Source organism: Dendropsophus ebraccatus, chromosome 3 (assembly GCF_027789765.1).
Source record: "Dendropsophus ebraccatus isolate aDenEbr1 chromosome 3, aDenEbr1.pat, whole genome shotgun sequence".
NCBI lineage: Eukaryota > Metazoa > Chordata > Amphibia > Anura > Hylidae > Dendropsophus > Dendropsophus ebraccatus.
In genome coordinates this window covers 160,294,875-160,313,164 of record NC_091456.1, presented here as the reverse complement: position 1 = coordinate 160,313,164, position 18,290 = coordinate 160,294,875, and the positions used below count along the sequence as shown (strand labels likewise).

Genomic DNA, 18,290 nt, shown 5'->3' with positions numbered 1-18,290 from the left:
TTTATCAGTCAGGGTCTGAGTGTGCAAATCATGACCAATCATTCACACTCCACTCTGTGTCTCAGACCTAGATAGGCCCCCCATAGACTTGCATTGGAAGTCCGTTTAGGTCACGTGATACAGAGCCAGGAATGAACGCACTGTGTGTGTACTTCTCCTGGCTCATTCAGTCCCCGAACAATGAAAACTTTTGGTATGTCCCTCTAACTTATCAAAGTTTTTTTTTGTAATGACAGTGCCCATGTAAAGTTGTCAGGATGGATGGCACTCCAAAGGTGGGGTGGTGGAACAGTCTAACAACAGGTAGATAGAAGAGCCTAGGTTTCACCAGATGAATTATACTTATATATTCAAGTGCAGTATGCTTCAGTAGTACAGTAAGGATGCGTTTCGGTCAAGTATGGCCTTTATCGGGTTATCTCAAGCTGATGAAAACAAGCTGATAAAGGCCACGCTTAGCCAAAACGCATCCTTACTGTAGTATTGATGCATACTGCACTTGAATAAATAAGCATAATTCATCTGGTGTGTGCAGGTTCCTTCTATGTACCGGTGTTCACGTAAGGACTGCTGCTCTAGTAATAGAGGGTCCTCTTTGGGGTCACACAGTAATAAGCTCGGCATAGTGTAGCCCACTGCTGGGATTCTTTACCATCATCTGTAATCTTTGAAGAACTCAAACTCGTGGCACCAGAGAGCTATTTTGTATATCCCATTTCCCAGAATTCCCAGTGGAGCATGAATCGCCTAGAAGTCTCCACATGCTATTATGGGGCTCTAAAGAAGAAACATTACCCATTTGGTGCCATGACACAGACCTCTCTGTAAATCAGCCAGTACTTTGCCCTGTACTGGAGAAGGGCAACACACCTGAAACAGCTGTTTGCAGGGTGACCTTCTTTTTTTAGAGTTTTTTTTTAATTCCCCTATCATATTCTAAGGCAGAGGAACCTTTTTTTTAAAAAGTAATGTCCTTAGCTGTATCAAAGTGGAGACCCCCTTACCCCTTTCCCACATGCTGTGTATATTCTCTTATAGGGCATATGGACAGAGCTTGTATACATGAGACAAGCCCTGCATTATTGGGAAGGTTCGGAGATAAACTTAGCCTTCTAGCTTACAGTCTTGTTCTCTTCTTCAGTGCTATATTCTTCTCTAATGATGCTTCCGTCACGATTTATGAAATAATCCCTTGGGCATTAGAGTCAGGCCGGCATTAATGTCATCTTCTAAAGAGATTACTTCTATTATAGTCTAATATTGCTAGCATTTGTTCTAGTCTCTTCAGCTGTTGTTGGTTTTAAATGTCAGGGCGTTCATTGACTCCATTATCCAGATTTGAGCTCCTAATGTAAGGCGTTTGTCTAGGACTTTATTTATGAAGCTATTTTCTACAGTATATTCAGTTACCACTGGAAAGTTGTTATCATGCGCTCAATCTGCTACATAAATAGATTTCTGAAAGCCTTATTCATTTCGTACTATCCTTAGGAGATCTGGATATTAAAGTGTTCACATTTTACAAGTTATTTACTGGTCAGATAGGAATATTTAAAGGGGCACTCCAGTTATACAGATTTGTAATTTACTTCTATTTAATAATCTCAAGTCTTCCAGTACTTATCATCAGCTGTATGTCCTACACGAAGTGGTGTATTCTCTTCAGTCTGACACAGTGCTCTCTGCTGCCACCTCTGTCTGTGACAGGAACTGTCCAGAGAAGTAGCAAATCTCCATAGAAAACCTGTTCTGCTTCCCCCCCCCCCCCCTCTTTTCTCTGTATTCCCTAAAGTAGTATTGTAAAAACTAAAAAACTTCAATAAATAAAGATTGAAAAGAAAACCTCTTCTGCTCTGGACAGTTCCTGACATCGACAGAGGTGGCAGCAGAGAGCACTGTGTCAGACTGCCAAAGAATACACCACTTCCTGCAGGACATACCGTGGCTGATAACTACTGGAAAACTGGACATTTTTAAATAGAAATAATTTACAAATCTGTATAACTTTCAGACAACAGTTTATTAAAATAGGAGTACCCCTTTAATATAGAATTCATAGAAACCAGTGAGAGAACCAGTGCTTAGCTCCATGCGCCCAGCTTAAATCAGTGAGGACCTGACCCTGACCGATCAAAACTTTTGCCATGTCAGTGTGACATGTAAAAAGTTTTTTTTTTTCTTTTAAGTGACAGTAACTTAAGTCTTATTTCTATTTTCCCAGTCATTCCATGAATTTCAGGACTTTCTCATAATGTTTTACCAGCAATCTGAATTTATAATCTTCCAGATCCATTCTGTGCCGTTATGGGATGTTTTTTACGTAAACAGGCAGAGTTGTTTTTGTTGTATTTGGAAAGGACGCGGCTCCCCTGTGTTCTCTGTATTGTACAATGCTGTATACAAGCTGCAGAGTTAGCTGTTCACCCCCAGGCAATAGAACCTCTGCTTCCTTTTAGGCATATTATACATGATAGTAAATCAGAGAAGGGAAAATCTAAGGAAAACGTATACACTACATATTTGCTTGTCTTATGGCAGAAATGAAGCTTGATTTATATTGTTGTCCCCCGTCCAGGCTAATAATGCTGGCCGTAGGCATTTGTCAGAGGATTAGGATGATTCTGGCGCGGTTCGCTTACAATGTAATCTCTATGGGGGCAAGCCAATGTCATGTAATGTGTCCTGTCTTTGGAAATAGATTAGAGGTTGGCCTTTTTTCTTTTGTTTCCCCCATGATCGGCAAAAAAAATTAAAGAAATTACAAACACCTATACCCACACCTCTATAATATTAACATTTTCACAATCCAAATGGGTTATGTTTATGATGGCCCAACAGTTTTCTTTTTAATTTTTAAATAATTCATAATGATCAAGGGGAATAAGCAAAGCTGTACAAACTATAGAGGTGGGGGCATATTAAGGTAAATAAGTGCTAATCTGCGCCGGCTATTACAATGCGTGGCCATCATGCAGAGAATGAAGGACGCCAAGGGCCACACGAGTAATCCAGTTCGGGCCTCTATTTTAATCTTTCGTTGACTGAACATTCCCTGTCCATATAAAAGATAAAATTAAAGCGAATGTACATGTGGTACATCACTTTCCTGTTTTTACCATGAATAGACCGGCGCTGGCATGGGGATGCCAGTGCCAAGGTCCTTTTTTGAACTGCGGCCCGGTTCCTGCACATGGTGCCGGTCTATTACCGAGCACTGGCCCGGCCTGAAGCACTGGAGGCGTTCCGGCCCACCCCTGATGAGGGGAACTCCCTTTCCTCTGTCACGCGGCTCCATTGATTCTAAGGGCCCTATTCTACGGGACGATTATCGTTCAGATTATCTTTAAGTCATTTGAATCTAAGCGATAATCGTTTAGTTGAATAGCAGTTAACGATTAACGACCGAACAAGAAATCGTTGATCGTTTAATAAGACCTGGACCTATTTTTATCGTTGCTTGTTCGCAAATCGTTCGCATTGAATAAGATGTCGTTCGGTCGTTTGCAGTAGTGACGAATGCAATAGTGACGACAAGACGACCGCAAGAACGATTATCATTCCATGTTAATGGGTGAATGATTTCAGGTCTTTCGCAATAGCAGTTGTTTGGATCATTTATCTTTAACGATTATGCAAACGATAATCGTCCAGGGTAAAAGGGCCCTAAGGCTATGTTCACACAACGTATATTTTGTTAAAAGTACTGCCTTTGTTGCAAATATATGAAAATTCTTATGAAAATATACGTTTTCTTGCCTTCTATAGGATCCCTGCCGGAGCATATACACATAGTATACGCACATAGGATCTCTCGCGGCGCCGTAGAAAACTGACATGTCAGTTTTCTGCGGCCGTTATTCAGTGAATAGCGGCCGCAGAAAACCCTGTCAGTACACACTATGGAGCGAGCAGACTCCATAGTGTGCAGTGGGGAGTTCAGATGCAGGTGCGCACGGATGCACCTGAATCAGAACTCTGCGGCCCTAAAGATCATCCGACCGTCCAGGATGATCTTTTCTGAGACTGTCCGGGTCACGGAATGGTCGGTCTCTTACGTTGTGTGAACATAGCCTAACGATGCAATTCAGAGGGCCCATGCCCTGAATGTTTTAGAACAATAGCAACACCCCTGCCTCTATCTGTCCTACTGCTACTCCTAAACAAATATTTTTACAGGTATGACATGTCACTAGAGATGAGAGCTTTTAAATACCGGTGACTGGAGGAGTTGGAGGCAGCCCTAGGGAGTCTTGAAATGCATAAATACAGCTGACAGCCTATGGCTGTATCCATGTTTTTCAGGCAGCCTTAGAGCTGCATCCAACTTCTTCAGCCACCGGCAATCAAATGCCTAACAATTGGTGACGAGCATGGGCTTGGAGCTTCAAAATGGTAGCTGCAGGGGATGAGGGTAGGTGAAAATGACTTTAAAAATAAAAATAATTGTTTACACAAACCTCAGCCATGTAGAAGAATAATTATCCTTGGATAACCCCTTAGAAATCCAGTTGCATGTATGTGGCCATACACTGCACACAATCACATCTTAAGAACCAGAAAAATAGAACATTGCAACGATCCTGACGTCTTGTGCTCTGTAATTCTCCTTTTGTTGTCTTGTGGTTCCCTCAGTAGCCGCTCTCTTACTCCTCTTAAGCATCATCATTAGCACATTGAATGTGAAGATTTTATCAAAGGCCGTAAGAGAAATTTTAAGCTTAGATTTCAAATTGCCTGTACGGTTGTTTATAGTTCTATAGACAATGGTGGTTTTGTGACGGCTGCGCATGGAGGAACCCATTGGTTTTAGTTTTCTAGTTCAGTTCACTTATTCTAGTGGCTTGTGCTTTTTTCAGAGCGGTATTTCTGGCTCTTGTTTACTATACGTGGTTTCCTCTTTCTTTGGAAATACTCACATCCTAACTCCAGCGTCGCTGATAGTTACTATTGTTTCGGCTTTTTGGCTTTACGTGTTACATTTCTTTTCAAGACCTTTGGTCAACATAATAAAATCCAATATTTTATCAACTTACCCCATGAGGAGATACTTGCTTGATCTTGTTTGGTTCATATTTAAAGTAGAATTGAAGAGGTTTTCCTTAATAACAAGAGAATTTTCTTTTATATTTGAATTATAATCGATGCCTAGTTTTTTTTCCTGAAAAAGTTATAAAAAGATTTATGACCAGATTCAGAAGATGAACGCTTAAATCTTAATTTCTGAACAATTCTTTGTGCTCTGTAACCATGACCACATTTTCTTCCTGTGTAGTTACATTAGATCGGCTTGTTAAGCATACGTTCTACTTATCCCAAGACTACTAACCATCTCCCATAACTAGTTCTGGCCTCATGGTTGGAGCCCACTGTCTGTAATGAGGGGAGCCCCAGAGTAGTTTTCCAAAAAGTGGCTGCATTGGAGTTCTGACAGTAGCCAGAAATACTTTAGATAGATTTCTTGTGAAGGTTGTGGTCATTGGGTTGTCTCCATATGACCCCATTCACTGTCCTTAGCGTGGTGATTCGTGATTGCACAACCTCTATCATAGCCAATATCTCCATGTAACTGAAATGGTTCGAAAAAATATGATCATTATTTGTGAAAATAATGACTCACACCAAGACTTGGTGACCTTCAGCAAAGTGCGAGACTTACATAGTCCAGGTATACCAGTGAAACTGAGGATGAAAGGTCCTTTTACATGGCCCGATGTGCGACGAGCGAGCGAGTTCAGCACTTGAGTGCGGTACCTTTTAGAAGGCATGACAAATATCGGCGAATAGGGATAAATTTTACCACCTGCACAAGAGGTGCGATGAGCCATAAATGGCCCTTTACTCACTTCTTGGAGCGCAATATTGACAGAAGGAGCATTTCTACCCATGCTCCTTGCTGATATTTGGCCTGTGTAAAAGGGCCTTAACTAGTGATGAGTGAACATCCCCATGTTTGGTTCGGATCCTGAACACGATCATGATCGATTCTTGTTCACGTTCACCAAACATTTACAAATAACAAACGTACAGTAAAAGCATACGTTTTGGTCTACGCACATGCGTACAGATTATCAGGCGCAAAGCGTAAATTACACAGTTGCGTACATCACGAGATAAACGTTCGCATGTTCAAAAATGATCGTTATAACCATTCTGATCATCAAACAAATTGTTCATGATCGGTGAACACGAACAATTAGCGTCATCTTCGTACGAACATGTTCGCTCATCACTAGCCTTAACCTACAGTGTGCCACCACATGGGTCATTGTTGAGCCACCCTATACTATCTCAGACACACATTCTAGGACCAATTGCATAGGAATCCGAAAAGCTATGAGTATATTATTAGGTTCTGCTTGGAGAGACTCCTCTGGTGGCTTATTTCTTAAAGAACAGAAGGATCAAACAGTTGAAATACAGCATTCCCCCGACTTCATTTGTTGAGGGAGAGTCTAGGAGGCTCTCATACACATTGGGCATTTGGCCGGTTTAGGCAAAATCAGTGTGTTTTCTTCTTCTTTAGTTCCTCTTATTAAGCCCCATATAACTTTTTGAACCATCAGATCCTATGTGATTTTTCCTTTAGAGAGTAGAAAGCAGATGGATTAGTGTTCAGGTCTTGCAGAGCCTAGATGTCCCTGACCTCACCAGTTGGACTAATTGGTTTTATAGGCATTTCCTGATCTGGTTACGGAGCTGCAGCGGTGCACACGTCTTGAAAGTCTCATTTCTATGAATTTAGATGCTTAGGAGGAAACTACTCCCTTTCTTGCCCTTTGTTTAATATTCCTCTCCTTCCGTCTCCTCTTATAATTCCAGCCTTCTCACAACATAAGAAGTGTCTAAGGAATTTGTTATGCCTGAAATGCTTCTCTCCTTCGCATTCTGTAACGTGTGTTACACTTCCCTTCATAGCTAACAAGGGTCTTATCTATTTCCTTACACAGGACTATGTTCCCGTATTGTCAGTTTTCTCCTTTCATCATCTCATTATGCTATAAATCCTAAAATAAACCATTCTCTTTTCATAAGGGCTATAAACGCAAATTACTGGGTCCTTTATACTGACACCACTCATAGAAGTCCCATGATCGTGGAAATGTAGACAAAGTTCTCAGTGTTTTCTATTATAAAAGCACTGTTTTTAGACGTGTCAAAATTTTTGATTGGTGGGCGATCTCAATGGAGAGACCCCCACCGATCAGGAGTAGTGTTGAGCCGACCTGTCAAACTGTTCAGGTTTGGCAACGTTCTCCAAACCCAAACGCTTGCCATTCGATTCCCCATGGCTGCAGAAGTTAGGAGTTCTGGAAAACAATAATATAGCCATAGGCTCTGTCTATGTTTACCTGTCATTGCTAGGGTGACATTCATCTTCTGCAGCCGTGGGTAATCCAATGCTGAGTGTTTGGGTTCAGAGAATGTTGCAGAATTCGAGCAGTTTGACAGGTCCACTCGCCACTGATACGGAGAATGACCCGGGAGAAGTGCACTTCACTCCCCAGCTTTTATCAATCTCCATCCAGGTGGCATCATTATAAATCTATGGGGCCACTGGGCGAAGATGAGGAAGTGAAGTGTTCTGTTGCTTTGCAGAATAGAGGAGTGACTAGACATTGGTGCCTTAGGATCCTTAGAATCCTTAGCATCAGTAATGTAATCCAGCAGATTGGTGCTCATTTACTGAGCCTATTACACAGCTTCATGATTGTTTAGCAAGGGCAGCACGGACATCAATAGGGATGTCTGTGCAGCCCTTGCCCTTATACATTACCTGTACACGCTCTCGGCCTTCTACTGCCCCTGCTTTCTCCCACATCTTGCGGCAGCAGCTTCAGAGCAGACAGGCCGCTCTGTAGCTGCAGCTTTGGCTCCAGTAAGGAAGCAGAGGGTAGGAGAAGACAGGGAGCGTTTAGAGGTAATATATAACATGTAGTGATGCGTGGTCAGCGGCCGATGATTTTATGTCCGGACCTAAAGACACAATCAGCCAATCGTTGTTAGCGGCTGATTGTTGTCTCTATCACACAGAGCGATAATTGGTAGAATCGGACTAATTCGACCAATTATCGCTCCCTGTAATGGGGATCTTAGACTGGAAAAAATGGTGCACAGACTAGGCAGGTTGTATAGTGTCCAGTCAAGTTGCTAGAGATGTATCAATGATTATAGAAACAGCACCACTTTTCATAGCTTTGCAAAAAAAAAAAAATATAATAATTCAAGGAAAAAGTTGGGTTTCCCAGATATTTATCAAGTTTAGTGAACAGGTAAGTTTACTAGATTATCAGGCTGTGTAATACGGCCCTTAGTATCTCCGGTGGTCACGCTGGTATTGTAATCTATGGGCCTTCATGGCCTCGGTTACATTTACACTTCATCACATCGCTCAATGGCTTCACAGCATGCAGCATGTTGCTAAAGTCATGTTTGTTTGCTGCTGTTTTTTTTCCGGAGGCTTTATATTACAAATGCCATACAAGGTAAACTACACAGTGGTGTGGCTGACCCCATTCACTTGAGAATCAATGACGGGGGTTGCAGTCACTGCCCTGCATCCCTACATTACCAGAATTTTTGTATGTCCCCACCATTGATGAAGAGATGACATGAAAGGTTGTTATTGCTTCAGTATGCCATTGCCCTCACTTTACGAGATGGGGAATAACCGTAGAATGGTGCTTTAAGCTTAGGACGCATGTTTTTATTTAAGCACTGTACTCACATATGGATCAAACAGCAAAAAATAATATATATATTGTGTTACCTCGGTTCTCAAACTGCTTGGAACTTAAACTGTATTTTCAAGGAAAGTTTGCTTTGGTTCTCAAACTCTTGCTCAGTTCTCAAACATTTTTCGGGCCCCCAGTCTTGAAGTACTCGGTATCTGAACGTTTTTGTGAGCCTAGATAGTGGGTTAGTGGATAGTGGATAGTGGGTGAGTACAGTAGTAGTACAGTGCACCACCATCTCCCATCCTGTACTGTATAAGACTGCTGGAGTGCATATACAATACAGTAGTAGTACAGTCAGGGCACCACCATCTCCCATCCTGTACAGTACTGTATAAGACTGCTGGAGTGCATATACAGTACAGTAGTAGTACAGTCAGTGCACCACCATCTCCCATCCTGTACTGTATAAGACTGCTGGAGTGCATATACAGTACAGTAGTAGTACAGTCAGTGCACCACCATCTCCCATCCTGTACTGTATAATACTGCTGGAGTGCATATACAGTACAGTAGTAGTACAGTCAGTGCACCACCATCTCCCATCCTGTACTGTATAAGACTGCTGGAGTGCATATACAGTACAGTAGTAGTACAGTCAGTGCACCACCATCTCCCATCCTGTACTGTATAAGACTGCTGGAGTGCATATACAGTACAGTAGTAGTACAGTCAGTGCACCACCATCTCCCATCCTGTACTGTATAAGACTGCTGGAGTGCATATAGAATACAGTAGTAGTACAGTCAGTGCACCACCATCTCCCATCCTGTACAGTACTGTATAAGACTGCTGGAGTGCATATACAGTACAGTAGTACAGTCAGGGCACAACCATCTTCCATCCTGTACTGTATAAGACTGCTGGAGTGCATATACAGTACAGTAGTAGTACAGGCAGTACACCACTATCCCCCTTCCTGTACTGTATAAGACTGCTGGAGTGCATATACAGTACAGTAGTAGTACAGGCAGTACACCACCATCTCCCCATCTGTTACAGTGCTGGGATGGGGGGGACTCTATACAGTAAAGGATGAGTGAGGAGTTAGTGACTACTGTACTATAATTGCTGGTTTTGTTGAATGTTTCCTGTGTATAATGTCCTGACAGTATATAGTGTTGTTCTGTAGTGTAGAGATTAAACTGGGTACTTTTCAATGTAATATATGGGTACTGTAGGTAATTATTGGTGGGTGCTGGAACCAATTAAACTCATTTACATTAATTCCTATGGGAAGACACTGCTCGGTTCTCAGACTACCTTCCGGGACCAATTAAGTTCGAGAAACGAGGTGCCACTGTATATATATATATACATATATAATTATTATTATTTTTATTTTTTTTGTTAATGGAAAAGATTTGAAGAAAAAAAAATGTTGGCCAAGTTTCAACTATTCATAAGTTGTACACACTGAACCTTTTAAATGTGATTCGGGATATGTAAACAGATCTGTAAAAAGGCCCTATTACACGATTATTGGCCGATATCGTCCGTTACGACCGAAAGTTGTCTTGTGTAATAAAAGGCAACGATCAGCTGACATGAACTATGTTGGCTGATCATTGCTTTCTTTGAAAGACAAACGACTAATATAGCAATGATATGCTGCCATTGCTCTGTGGAATAGGAGCTGCGGCAGCAGACTGCTGCTATCTTCTATGGGCTGCCCGGACGATCAAGCAATCACCCGGGCAGCCTCCCCCCCACCCCACAGCTCCCCACGGCCCCCCTTGTACTCCTTGCTCTTTTTTGTCGCCCCGTGTAATAGGTGCTAAAGAAACAAAGGTTAGATCTGCCATTATTATGTCAGAGAGAATGGAAAGCTTAGTTGTAATACATTACATTAAAAGTGACAACTGGGTGTTACCATTACTCCTGGTCAGTAAGGTGTGTCCTTACTCAACAGTGCTGATTGGATGGGAAAACAATCCTGGGGGCTGGTTTGATTTCTCTATTTGCTGTTTTTTTTGTTGTTTTTTTTTTTTTTAGATATTATTATTATTATTATTATTATTATCATCCTCCTACTGAGCATTCCTGGAGATCAGAGAGATGGTGCTCTGTCTACTCGGAAAGTGGAAAAACAGCTTTCTGGGCCTGAGCTCCACATTGCCTGTCAATGAGTCTGGCTAAATATTTGCTTTTGGAATTCATTTGTTTACGCCCAATTCAGCTTCAGGTCGTGTCGTGACCCAAGTTTATCAGGTTACCTCATCACAGGGGTTGTATAAGATCAGAGGAGCATGGCTGCTTCCTTCTGGAATCATTGGTTGTCTGGTGTTGCAGCTCATGGTATTTAGTTATAATTAGAGATGAGTGAATTTACTGTAAGGCCAGTTTCACACGTATAGGATCGCAGCGGATTTCAGGCCTCGAGTTCTGCAGTGATCCTGTGTCCTGTCATTCTGTATGGGGTTTACATACTGTACTTACAGTGGATTTTTGATTCCGCTGTATGTAAAAACCCATCCCCCTTAACCGGCTTGGTGAATACTTTACCAGTCTGCACTTTGGTCAGCCACTTTAACTCCCTGCCGCTCCTCCCTGGATGCTGGGAAAAACTGGATGCAGTCCTGGGAAAGTTGGAGAAGTTGATGCGAGCGACGGAATCCGCCGGAAATTTTCCGCATGATTTCTTTAGTGTGCATATACCCTTAGGTTGTATAGACTGTGCCGAAAATAAACGTATCTTAGGCTAGATTCACATACACCGGATCCGCAGCGGATTTCACGCTGCAAATTCGTGGTGTAATCCGCTGCGGATCCCTTGCTTGTCATTTTCAATGAGAATACACACTCGCAGCTGGATCGACAGCCACACTCCGGCTTGCTTCGGGTGTTCCCAGCTGGACGTCCTGCTCAGCCAATCCGTGCGCTGCCCCACCACAGCCATTGATTGGCTGAGTGGGACGTCCAGAGGCTGGGAGCCCCCGAAGCAAGCCGGAGCGTGGAGCAGGTAATGTATGCTCCAGCCAGCAGGGGGTTAAGGGGCCTGTCACTATAATACTCGCAGCGGAATATCAATCCCACTACGAGTATGTATTCTCACAAAAAATGACAGGCAAGAGATCCGCAGCAGATATCAAAAGCAGATTTGCAGCGTAAAAATCCGCTGCGGATCCGGTGTGTGTGTTTATACCCTTAGAAAGATTCTTTATTGTATAATTTTTATGCATCTCCCCACCAACCCATTCACTGTAGATATATACTACAGTGACCACTGACATGCAGTGTGCCAGGGTGGAGAGCAGAAATGTAGGGCAGACTTCTATGCAGTCGATAGACTCTACGATGAAGAGGTGCCTAGAATCCATTCACTATGAAGACTGGGATAACTTGGATACAGAAGGCCTATGTAAATGATGACCCTTTTGTGATTTTTGATGGTGCATAGCATAAACAACAATAATAATAATAATAATAATAATAATAATAATAATAATAACGTGTGGTAAATGATACAATAAACCCGTAATATGATTATAGATTACCATATAATCCTACCAGAAGACGCTGCCAAGATCTGCAACTACTTAAAGGCACGTAGCATGTATTTTTGCTACACACATTTTTCTACAGCTGACAACAGAACTCTCGCTTTCCAGCCAATGACTTTGAGGGGTGGGAGTGATAACTATATATCTGATGTGCTATGGTTTTTGTCCTCTCTCTGTTTTTGCATTCCCATCTCCATGACTACTAATTTATTGTGATAATGTTTCGGTTCCAGCGCAGAACACTTTGGGAGTCATTTTACATGGTCTGTTGCTGTACAATAAATCCTTGTACGTTTTAACTGGCTGCCTCATAGTGCATCATGATCTTTATGAGCTTTGCAGATTTAGTCCTCTGAGCGCAGCATAGATAGGGTTGACAGCCGGTTATGATGTCTGAGTTTATTGCAGCCTGGATTGGCAGTGAAGGCTTATTTAAAGTGTAGCTGTCACCTAAAAAGAAAAAACTTTTGACGTGTTGTAAAGACATGCTAAAAGTCTTAATCTGTCAGGGTCAGGTGATCAGATCCTGACTAATCGATAAAGTAATGGTGCCTATACTCCTTTATTAAAGGGGTACTCAAGTGGTGTCAGAAAGTTATATAAATTTGTAATTTACTATGCAAAAATCTCTAGTCTTTCAGTACTTCTCAGCTGCTGTATGTCCTGCAGTAAGGGGCAGTGTCGGACTGGCCCACCAGAGCACCAGAGAATCCTCCAGTGGGCCCCCCGCTTTAGAACCTGCACAAACACTGACTGACTGTCCTTTCTCAAAGGTTCTTCATTGGTGGGCCCACAGTATAATTTCCTCTGGTGGGCCCCAGATACCCCAGTCCGACACTGGTAAGGGGTGTTCTCTTTTCAGTCTGAAACAGTGCTTTCTGCTGCCACCTCTGTCCGTGACAGCTCTATCTCTCCATCTTCCCCCCTCCCTTCTGAGACGTCTCATAATTACCCGGCCAGGGACACTGTGCACATGAACAGTTTTGGAAGGGAGGGGGAGACAGCTCTTATACAGTTTTCTGTGTCTTCAGCACTTAGCAGCAGGCTCAGAACTGATGAAAGGAGACAGATAAGGTAATGACATGTATGGAATGAATTGTTCGTCTCCAAGAGGGTAGAAGATTCAACATGTATTTTACCGGAATACCCCTTTAACCTTAGAAGAATTGAGGGCAGGGGAAGGAAATTTGTTCTGCTATGCTTTTTATTTTAGAGGATTACCTGCGGTATGGTTGTAGCAAATCCTCAAGGGCTATAGCTTTTCAGTGTAAAGTGATTAAACTTTACATCCATACAACTGGGAAATCCCTTTTAACTTACATATTGCCACCAAATATGAATACAATATAAATGTATGGGGATAATTGGGATGTCATATACAAGGTGTGTGCTGAATCACAGCTTTACCAGACAGATTTGACCAGATTTTCTTTCAATCAATGCATTGACCTTAGCTAGCCCTCTTCTGTGTGAACCTGCACAGACACCCCCCTCTCTGCAGGCTACACAACATGTGCAAGTAGTAAGCCTGAGGATTCCATGGCTCTCATCTGCTACATATGATCCTATAGACCTTCTACACTAGACATGTGTTGTTATAAAGGTGTGTCCTGGGGTAATGCTGTGTGTCCTGATATGACCCAGTCTTTTGTCACAGTGAACTTGTGGTCCTGCGGAAGCTGATGATGTCCCTATAAAATACAGTCATCTATTCATCCTGTTTTTTATATTTCCTACAGGGGTTATAACCCAGCCCTCCTAGAGTCCTGACTAAGAACTGCATATCTGGGGCCTAGGAAAGCTGTGTTACAACCCTGGTGAAGTCCCTACTGCAGCCATACAGTTGGTTAGCCATCGCATTAACCGAGATAACATATAAAATACTAAAAAGATTTTGCCACAGTCCGCCTCAACAGTCAAAGCACAATCGCTGCTGCTCACTGCTTCCTGGTCTCCTTATGACCTATGACTTCCTACTAGACCAAATGATTATCATCCGTACTTGGACAATTATTGGCCGTTCTGTATGATAATCATTTGGTGTAATAGGACATGTTAAAGTGGAACCATTAGCAGGTTAGACGAATCTTATGTGTTGATAGTCCCCTATTGCACATGGGGCACTGAGGAGGAAGGATATGTCTTACCTTCCTCCTCGGCACCATTCCCATGCTGTTAGCAGTGAAATCCTCAGTTTGGAGCACCGCAAAGAGCACTGCCTTGCTGGGGCAGTGCTCCAGACTGAGGATTACACTGCTAACCACATGGGAATGGTGCCGAGGAGGAAGGTAAGACATATCCTTCCTCCTCAGTGCCCCATGTGCAATAGGGAACTATCAACACGTAAGATTCTTCTAACCTGCTAATAGTTGCCCTTTAAAAGACCACAATCCGCCGACATGCACACTGTTGGCAGATTGTAGTCTTTCAACATCTTGAAACGCAACGATCATGTTAGCGACAGTCTGCTGCACGCTGCTCTGTGTAAAAGCATCGTTAGCAGCAGACCGCCGCTTACATCAATGGCCAACACGGACGTGGTAAGCATCGTTTGGGCTGCCCCCCCATACCCCCTGCGGTGCTCCCTGTCTGTGCGTGTAATAGCATGGGGAATGAGGGGGAAGCGAGCGCTGATCAGACAGGTTGGTGCTCGCTTTCCCCCTCCTTTATAATGCTTTGCAATACACCTTTAGAAAGTGCCCACTCATCCAGTCACCAGACAAGATTAGTCAACGCTTTTGAGTGGGCACTTTTTTGTTTTCAGATTTTTAGACAATCCCTTTAAAGAACGTTTTATTTAAAATACAGTACTGTTCTCTCTCGATTTCTCATCTGTCAAGTTCTTAAAACAAAAAAGAATAAATTCAGATAGCCCGAATTAATTCCCTTGACAGATGACACTAGAAAACTTTTTGCCCTTTATGGGTGCTGCTCCCGATCATACTGTATTGCTGTGTGTTGTGTATACAGATATACTTGTGCTGGAGGCGCAGTATACTATTGACTTCTTCCCTGTGCTTCACAGATTCAGCGGTAATTACTGATTATTATAAGTGACTGACCTGTCATCATTATAACATAATCGTATAATAGAATTGTCAGTCCTGACCTCTTTTTGCGGTAGAAATGGAATAATAGCTTCATTGCTCGAAACCTAACTAGTTTTTTTTCCGGCCTCCGAATAGTTAAAGTAATCCGACAAGTCAGACATTGTTGTTCTTATAATAGGACGCAGATCCTCCTGAAGATTCCTCCGCATCCAAACTTGTCTAGCTGGATTTTCATGGAGGAGCGTCTTGTGGTTTTTACTATGTCTCAATGTGCAGTAGAAATCTTTAGGCAGTAGGGAGATGTTCCGGGACGTTCTGCGGGGAAACTGAGTGCCATGTACGAGACCTGCTGAGAATGTGGACTTATACTTGACATTTATCCTGTATCTGGCTTTCTTTCCAGTGCCTGAAAATGACTGCAAAAAGGAACCTGTTTGTGCGGCTGGTGCCGTGCCGGTGTTTGCGGGGAGAGGAAGAAACTGTGACCTCACTTGACTATTCTCACTGCAGCCTGGAACAGGTGCCGAAGGAGATTTTCACTTTTGAGAAAACCTTGGAGGAACTTTATTTGGATGCCAACCAGATTGAAGAGCTTCCCAAGGTACCACTTTTCTGTCTAGGATTCATATTTTCCATGACACTGATGACAAGCAGCCCTCTCTCCTGGGTCACTTCCAGCTGTGTTTTATGGGCATTAGCTCACGGCACTGCTCGAGCTTTATTGGCACGATGCGGTGCCAACCATTCACTTAACTCCGACTCCATCTCATGAGCGCAAGCTTCAGCCAGGGAGTTCCTTACACTTACAAAAGTTTTCATTTAGCTGGCACCTTGTTACATCTGTTCTCGAGCAGATGTTCATACGTTTTCTTACCATCCCTGGCTGTCAAAAGCTGATGTGATTTCTCACTTGGTACTCATTTCTGGTTTATAAATGGCACCACACACATATGGACACCTTACCGTTACCACTATTCAAATGCCATTTGCTTAACTGTTCAAGCTGAATGTCATATAGGTATAGGTAATATTAAAAGCACTAACTTACCTTTCTGCCTGCCCTGTGGATGTTTACTCCATGTGCTACATAGTAGACATGAACGGTACAGCTGTTTGTTTGTTTTTTTTATTTTAGTCATGTTGTGTTTGTAGTAGGAAAGCAGTTACACCACGTTTTATTAGTAGTCAATAAAGAAAACCAGGTCATTTTTAGGGGTACGTTACTTTTTCTTGCAACTGTATATTGTGCCCATTTAAATGTATATAAAAGCTCAATATAACACACGGTTTACACCATTTCTTCCAGGTGTAAACCAGTCTTATTAACCAATCGACACATCCAAACTCGAACGTGCGGCATTTAATTATTGGTGGCTGGAGAAGTTGAATGCAGCCCTATAAAACATGGATACAGCCCATAACCTATAGCTGTATCCATGTTTTCCAGGAAGCCTTAGAGCTGCATCCAACAACTTCAGCCACCGGTAATTAAATGCTGCACACTTGAGGTTCGGACATCTTTACATATGAAGTACTCAAATATATAGCACATATAAACTAAAACTTATATATATATATATATATATATATATATATATATATATTAGAGATTAGAAAACCTCTCATCTGAACGAAGCGAAGTGCTTTGTTTGATCTGCGCTCCACTCATCAAGTTTGCTGCTTGTCAGCGCTGCTCCGCTCCCTGCCGCTCCACCCCAGGTGTCGGGGAAAAGCTTGATCCAATCCTGGAAAACTAGAAATTTCCCAGGATTGGATCCAACTTTTCCAGGCATCTTGGGAGGAGTAGCAGGGAGCAGAGCAGCGCTGACAGCCAGTCGACTTGATGAGTGGAGCGCAGATCAAACAAAGCACTTTGCTTTGTTTAGATGAGCGATCTGCTCATCTCTACTATCTCTAGCTATCTCTTCTTTATAGCCCTGTGATGTGTCATTCCTCTATTGTTCTTACTAGTAGAGATGATTAGCCATAGGCTATATCCATGTTTCCCAGGACTCCTCAGGGCTTCAAGCCACTGGTAATCAAATTATGCACATTCTGGTTATCAGAACGTACTTAACAGAAATGTATGAGTAAATAGACAACTGGGTGTTACCACTTGGAAGTGGCTCCCTACTGTCTATCTCGATCCAACAAAAGCTGACAGTGTCAAATTGTGTAGGGACACATCCCAATTGGTAAAACCCTGTTGACAATTTACAGGGTTTACGAAACCAGACAGGGCAGGAGCGGACCTTTTTAAAAGGTTTGTGTGATTCTGACTCCCCTACCGCCATGAAGTGGAGTGGATTGCTCTGGATACCATGATCTATCAATTTATTACAATTGCCTTGTAGCAGCTGGTGGGAGAAAATATATTACCAGCTACTGTACATCCATCACCAGTAAACAGCAGATTTTTTGCCCATGAATAGCTTCAGCCACTACAGCTTTAGTTTCTTGTATTGCACCTAAGCGGAATGATGGCAGATATTATTAGTATTGCAGTGATGGTAGTGTGATTTTCTGGCGGTATAGCTAAGGTTGATCAAGATGGAGCTTCACTGAAATGAACCTTTTCTACAGGGGAAATAAGAACAGATGGCTCCATTAGAAGAAGAGCATTCCTGGTCTTACTTAATATGCATGTTACATGCCAAACCAGGATCTTCTAGTCGTATTTTATGCAGTTGTTTTATATGCTGCACATGTGAAGTTGGACTGGGACTCTGCGAGAACGCCTTATGGAGTCATTTGCCATCATGGTGGGGAAAGCAATGACTGTGATAACTATATCCCATTGCAGGATAGTGCTGACTAGAGATGAGCACAAATGGAGCATGCTCGATTCAGATTGTTCTGTATTTGATTTTCGGTGGCTGAAGAAGTTGGATACAGCCCTAGGGAGTTCGGGAAAATATGGGTACAGCCTATGACCTATGGCTGTATCCATGTTTTCCAACTTCGTCAGCCACCAGTAATCAAATACAGAACAATCTGACTTGAGT

General features: G+C 42.5%; 1 protein-coding gene across 3 annotated transcripts in view; it reads left to right on the top strand.

Moving 5' to 3' along the window:
- The window catches only part of ERBIN (erbb2 interacting protein), a 178,444-nt gene that overhangs the window by 80,618 nt on the left and 79,536 nt on the right, over positions 1 to 18,290 (top strand). For all 3 annotated transcript variants that reach the window (XM_069963001.1, XM_069962999.1, XM_069963000.1), the window contains exon 4: positions 15,689 to 15,886. In XM_069963001.1, coding sequence (XP_069819102.1) covers positions 15,698 to 15,886 — 189 coding nt within the window. In that variant the 5' untranslated portion in view covers positions 15,689 to 15,697. The remainder of the gene's footprint in view (positions 1 to 15,688; positions 15,887 to 18,290) is intronic.